The 6,362-nt window shown below is 41.4% G+C and overlaps 1 protein-coding gene across 1 annotated transcript; it reads left to right on the top strand.

Moving 5' to 3' along the window:
- Positions 1 to 611: 611 nt before the first annotated feature.
- Positions 612 to 6,212, top strand: lmf2a (lipase maturation factor 2a). Its single transcript, XM_029522506.1, has 14 exons — positions 612 to 788; positions 1,361 to 1,614; positions 1,778 to 1,806; positions 2,066 to 2,259; positions 2,394 to 2,572; positions 2,834 to 2,972; positions 3,283 to 3,411; positions 3,507 to 3,612; positions 3,757 to 3,853; positions 4,028 to 4,210; positions 4,347 to 4,515; positions 4,588 to 4,699; positions 5,004 to 5,112; positions 5,243 to 6,212. The coding sequence occupies exons 1-14, from the start codon at positions 695 to 697 to the stop codon at positions 5,573 to 5,575; spliced, it is 2,127 nt and encodes a 708-aa protein (XP_029378366.1). The 5' UTR covers positions 612 to 694; the 3' UTR covers positions 5,576 to 6,212.
- The last annotated feature ends 150 nt before the right edge of the window (positions 6,213 to 6,362 follow it).

The following is a 6,362-nucleotide window of genomic DNA, read 5'->3' as shown; positions in this document are numbered from 1 at the left end:
TAATTATCTCAGCCAATATGTTATTGTGTTAAATTACTTTATTTTTAAGGTGAATTCAAAGAAACACCACAATCGCATTGCTGTTGGGACCGTTTGGGATTGATTTTTGGAGATTTTTCATCTAACAATCAAACGTCCTCTCTACATTTTTCAGATGATTTGCCGTTTATGTTTTCAATTAGTAAAACTGATCCTGTATTTCACACAAGATGGACGTAGAAGAAGTTTTTCCCTCAATGAATAATTACTAAGCTCAAATTGAAATTATTAGTAAAATGTTGCCTATTCATTGACTTTTAAGATTTAACATCAAATTTGAAAATAAAATAATAATCCCAGAGGACATTTTATTGCTAATACTTTTAAGAAATTGAATGCACGATTTTTATTCCAGTCTAATTTTATATCACCGTTTTAATGCTTTTTGTAATGTTCTGGTATTTCAAAGCTAATCGAATACATTTGAGAAATGTTGTCAACGGGAGTCTCTGGCCGACAAAGCTCTTTCTTCCCATGCCACTTTAACGCACCATGACGCCGAGCGTTCAAAAAGACCCGCAGCGACATCTCGCGGTATTTCGGGAGAACTTCTCCTACCTCGCGCCCTGCCCGGTCCGAAAATCCCGCTCCCTCTCTTCCTGTCTGTTCTCCAGGAGCAGGACGCCTCTATCCCAAGCTGCACCTCGGCCCGGACATGGGGGACATCGTCCTGCCGCGGCGCCTGTTCCTCTGGAGCATGGCGGCCATCTACCTGGCCGCCTTCGTCTCGCTGTACGTGCAGATACCAGGTGAGACACCCCCCCCCTTCACCCCCCTCCGGCTCCGGCTAGCTGCCCCCTGCCCGCTATTAGCGCGTTAGCACGCAGAGTGGCTCAGGCCACTTGTTGTGTCTCCTCCGGTTTTCCTCCCGGACGGAACTTTTCTGTGGGGTTCAGCACAAACCCGCCTTCTTAAGATGCTCCGACGATTGTTGTAGGTTTGGTTTGTGCTGCGACTCCAAAGGTAGAGAGAAGTTGTGTGTTTGCCACGCAGGAGCTTTAAAAAACATCGCCCACACCCGAGTGCGAAAGGACGCACTTCCCGTTTAATACATGTGTCGTTGCAACGCTGGAATAAATGCTGCCTGCAGTTTTCCACAAGATTTTCTGAGTTCATGTTTGCTTTCTGCCAGTGAATTATTTGACTTCCACGCTGACCGAATGCTCCAAAAGTGACAGAAATGATCGTTCGTATTATTAATCTGTCTAGTGATTTATTTATTTATTTGTTTGTTTGTTTGTTTGTTGGTTTGTTTAAACTTTGCAGGCTTTTCTCTTCCAGGACTTTGCTTTGACCTGAGAATTGGTTTCCACATTTGTAGGTCTTTACGGTAATGAAGGGCTGCTGCCTGCCCGTTGGCAGCTGCGTTACAGCGGGAAGCCCCTGGAGGAGCAGCTGCTGTCCTCGCCCACCCTGCTGTGGCTGGGACCTCGGCTCGGCCTGGACACGCACACGGCCATGGAGCTGCTGTGTCTGGTAGGATCTGCCCTGAGCCTCGCTGCTGTGCTGGTGGAAGCTCTCAGAGACAGCGTGGTGTTCTTCTGTCTCTGGGCCCTGTACCTGTCACTGTACCAGGTTAGTTTGTATCAGATATATATATATATATATATATATATATATATATATAATTATTTATTTATTTTATTATTATTTTTTTGTCAAATTATTTCCGGTTTCCATGGTCTTCCTCATTAGATGGTTTTTTTGTTTTTGTTTTTGTTTTGTTTTTTTCCCCCAGGTGGGACAGGTTTTCCTCTACTTTCAGTGGTAAGTGTTTTGGACATAATAAAGTCAGGCTACAGCTGATTTATTTTTTTCAATTACACATCATTTTTACAAACAGCAAGTAAGAAAAGCTGTAAAAGATGGCTTTGGTAGTTCACAGACATGTTTTTCTCATTCTTGATATAAATCCTTGGTCATGTTTGTCTTTTCTGTTGTGCCACAACATGATTGATGATAAAGTAAGCTGGAATGACAAGTCTGGTTCCAGTGTCTTCCCTGTCATCTGTCTCCCTTTGGACAGGGACAACCTGCTACTAGAAACTGGCTTCCTCTGTATCCTTGTAGCTCCACTGACAATAATCCGAGGGTCACGAGGGGTCAGAGAACACGATACTGTGACTTTCTGGCTCATCCGCTGGCTGCTCTTCAGGCTCATGTTTGCCTCTGGCGTGGTGAAGCTCACATCACGCTGTCCTACATGGTGGGGTCTTACAGGTATGTCTCTGAAGTATGTTGTCGTGTGTTTGTGGTGGGATGTGAAGCTTTACTGCTGCTCAGCTAACTGTTCTTCCAGTGAACTAATAAAATCTCACTGATTCCTCTTTCATTTTTGTGTCTGTGTTGTACAGCTTTAACATATCACTATGAGACTCAGTGCATTCCCACCCCTCTGGCCTGGTTTGTCCACCAGCTGCCAGTGTGGTGGCAGAAGCTAAGTGTGGTGGCAACCTTTGTCGTAGAAATTGCTGCACCTTTCCTTTTCTTCAGTCCTCTGCGTAGGCTCCGACTTGGGGCTTTTTACTTGCAGGTGGGTAAATTTGATTCTTTTTTTTTTTTTTTGCTTGTTTTGCTTCTAAAAAAAAAAGTATTTTCTTTTTATAACGTTGCTTACTGTATTGTTTTTTTTTTTTTATTGATGGTCATTTATATTACTAAATGCATATTTAATAGGGTTGTAAAGCACATTAAGTGTTGGTCTGCACAAGTTTACCGCATGCTGTCCCTGCTGACTACAATTAACATGTTTGCTCATTAAATGTTGTGCTTGTGTTTTTCATCCTTGCATTAGGTGCTGTTGCAAGTGCTCATCATTTTGTCTGGCAACTACAACTTCTTCAACCTGCTGACATTGGTACTCTGTCTGTCCCTACTGGACGATCAGCATGTACACTTCTGGCTACGCAAAGCAGACAAGGCCAACAACAGTGGTATGATGAGCATGTACATGCATATTAATTAACACAACAGTCTCTCTTTTTGTTATGATCAAGGTACATTTAGCTTCCACAGCTGCAGTATTCTACTGTTACACAGCAACATTTTTGCCATATATATCACTTTAAAGAGGGTAATCAAATTGTAATCAAAAGAGGTTTTCATATTATAACGTGAAATGTGTCTGAACCTTGATCATAGATTAGTCTGCAGAGCTTTGTGTACACAGAGTTTAAATACTGGCCTGAATTGTGGTGGCTTACTTACCAGATGATCACCCATTTTCTGTTTTGCCTTCATCAGATTCCAGACTGTGGTCTTGGCTGTCTTACCTACTGGAGCTGGCAGTCTGGTCTCTCATGATAGTTGCAACAATCCTGTGCTTTGACCTGCAGGTGGATAAGAAAAAGAACGGCATCTCCTCTCGGACAGGTATGTGTTTGTGTGTGTGTGTGTGAGCATTTATGCGAATAGATGCAATTCACATTTTGAATTGTTGTTTTTTGTGTGTTTGTTTGTCCTTACAGCATTCACATACCACCAGTTTAACCAGTTTTTAAAGACTGTCACTATCCCCTGCATCTGGATTGGGGTGCTGTCTCTTTTATGGGAGATCATTAAAGCCATGTTCAGGTAGGGCTGCATGTTGTTTGTTATTTATTGGTCTGTTGGATTTACTGTAATCCTACAGTGAAACTACCTATTTCTAAAATGTTTGGTGTATAGCAGAAGTATAAAACAATGTAGACAACAATTATTTGTTTTTTGTTTTGTTAGGTGTGCATGTGTCTCTGGTTTCCTGAAGAGGTTTTTTAGAACCCTCCAGTGGATAATGTTTGCTGCGGCCACTGCTGCCATGTTTGCTGTCAGTCTGGTGAGCAGTAATGTGTTGTAGCAATCAAACGTCATATCATAAACATGAAACTTCATGTTATTATTCAGTTAAATACTATAACCAGTCAGCAAAATGACTGTCTAAATTAGCTATCATCCCTTCACCAGAATATACGTGTTTCTAGTATATCATTACTTTGACTTTTCTTTCCAGGTGCCATTTTCCTACATAGAGTATGACTCCAATGCCAGATTATGGCCAGAAGTGCGTCAGGCCTATGACCATGTGGATCGCTTCCAGTTGGTCAACTCATACGGTCTCTTTAGAAGGATGACAGGAGTCGGGGGACGGCCAGAAGTTGTCATAGAGGGAAGCTACGACGGAATCAAGTGGACGGTGAGGGGGAAAAAAAACTTATACCTGTGAATGATTGGTAATGATCATACTTAACAAGTTTTAATAATATTCTGCAGTGTTGCACTGTTCTTCATTACTTTGAACATCTTTAAATTATTATTTTTTTTCCCCCTAGGAGATTGAGTTTATGTATAAACCTGGAAACTTAAGTGCACCCCCACCTTATGTGGCGCCTCACCAGCCCCGGTTAGACTGGCAAATGTGGTTTGCAGCCCTTGGGACTCATACACAGGCTCCATGGTTCACCAGCCTGATGTACAGACTGCTGCAGGGAAAGAGAGATGGTATGAACGTGGGAAGTGCTATTGTTAATATATTCAACAAACAAAGCTCTTTAACAATTTTTTTTTCGGCAGTTATAGAATTGATCCAGACAGATGTAACACAGTATCCGTTCCACAAGCAGCCTCCTGCTTACCTCAGAGCTCACCGCTACAAGTATTGGTTTACTGAACCAAAGGCTGATGGGTAAGTGCTCCCTTTGTCCTTTTCCCTCCTTCATACAGTGAGTGTGCTCTGAAAACTGTCAAAATTGAGAGAACATGTCTGTGATATTAGACCTTAATAAACAGGTACTACTGTGATTGATTGTAGTTTTGTTGCTACTCTGTAAAATTCTTTGTATCATTGTGACTACCCAACAAGATTTTATTGTATTTCACTTTGTATATTTTATAGACTGCAACTTTCCTTTTTTGAATTATTCAAAAAAAATTCCCAAGCCTCTCACCTACACCAAGGATGTTAATTGTTTGCTGGTCTTTGTTGGCAGTTCGTACCCACAGCGCTGGTGGAGGAGGGTCTATGATGAGGAATACTATCCCACTGTGCACCTGGGCAGCACTGTCCTGGAGAGCATGCTCAGCCAGTATGGGCTTAAGGTAAATACATCTTAAAAATCATCTCTCTATATTACCCTTCACCAGCAATCTTATGCTAGAAACTATGTAAAACTTGGCATGAGACTCTTTCATATTCCTTGATCCTAATTTCAATATTATTGATCTGCAGGACAAATCGCCTCCACGTCGTGTGTCCAATATCACTGTTGCTCAGGCAGTGAGGTGGGTGCGCTCTCAGGTCCGAGGCGTTCCCCCCCACATACTAATCTGGACCCTCATGGCCTGCAGTATTAGCTTCTGTCTCCTAAAAGGATTGCGAAACCGGAACAAAGAAATGCCAGTTACGGGTGAGGCTGCTGTGGCTGTAAATGCTCAGATGAAAAAGTCAGATGATCAGCAGGCAGTGGAAGAGGACGAGCAAGAAGGGGAGGACAGTAAGGAGGAGGATGAGGTAGAGGAAGAGACTGTTACTGACAACAAAGAGGATGAGGCAGAGAAGTAGGATGACAAAAAAGGAAAGATTAACTACTCTAAAGAGAGTTATAAAGAAGATGCAGGCAATCCTGTAATGACTGTTATCACCGTCTGTCATTATAAAACATCACCAGACCGACCAAAGAAGAGTTTGTTGTATATTTTGTACTTCCCTATCAGCCAGTCACAGGAAAGAATTTGCCTTATAGCACCCACGCTTTACTGCTGTAAACTGTTCATATATCAGCTGTCTACATCACAAACTAGTCAACTAATCACTTTGGATTTTTTTTTTTTTTTTTATGTGGCACATCTTAACTGTGGTTAGGAGAGAGCATCCCCGGTGTTTCTAAAACCTCCCACATTGGCTCTGACTAATGCTCCTAAAGCAGACAGATGTGATCATGCATCATCCAATGAAATGAGAGAAATCTAGAATTTCAAACATAAGCAGGTTCAGCCTGGTTTGTGTTACTATGCCACTGCCTTCATTTTTTTTTTATGTGAGTGCGTGTGTGTGAGATGTTTGTCTATTGAGATAACTGCACTTTTTTCCCCCACAAACTTGTCTTCTGATGAAAACATCACGCAAAACATTGTGGTATGTTATGTACTTTAAGAATTTTTGTATGAAGATTAAAATCCAATAAAAACAAATACTTGTCAGCAAATATTTGATACTGTACAATAATGATTTTTACATTTGTACATATACACAGGCACACAGTATAATTCATAGTCCAAAAAAAAATTTTGTTATTATGGAAATAATAACTGAATAGCTTGAAACTTTACAGAAGTATATTCATAGATAG

Source organism: Echeneis naucrates, chromosome 16 (genome assembly GCF_900963305.1).
Source record: "Echeneis naucrates chromosome 16, fEcheNa1.1, whole genome shotgun sequence".
Taxonomy (NCBI): domain Eukaryota; kingdom Metazoa; phylum Chordata; class Actinopteri; order Carangiformes; family Echeneidae; genus Echeneis; species Echeneis naucrates.
The sequence above is the reverse complement of the archived record's forward strand: the minus strand, read 5'-3'. Positions and strand labels throughout refer to the sequence as shown.

What these genes read in the sequence shown, in the direction of transcription:
- lmf2a (XM_029522506.1), top strand. Translation starts at nt 695, where the DNA reads ATGGGGGACATCGTCCTGCCGCGGCGCCTGTTCCTCTGGAGCATGGCG. An exon ending in TACATGGTGGGGTCTTACAG is followed by an intron (nt 2,260 to 2,393) that starts GTATGTCTCTGA and finishes TGTGTTGTACAG; the next exon opens with CTTTAACATATCACTATGAG. An exon ending in ACTGAACCAAAGGCTGATGG is followed by an intron (nt 4,700 to 5,003) that starts GTAAGTGCTCCC and finishes CTTTGTTGGCAG; the next exon opens with TTCGTACCCACAGCGCTGGT.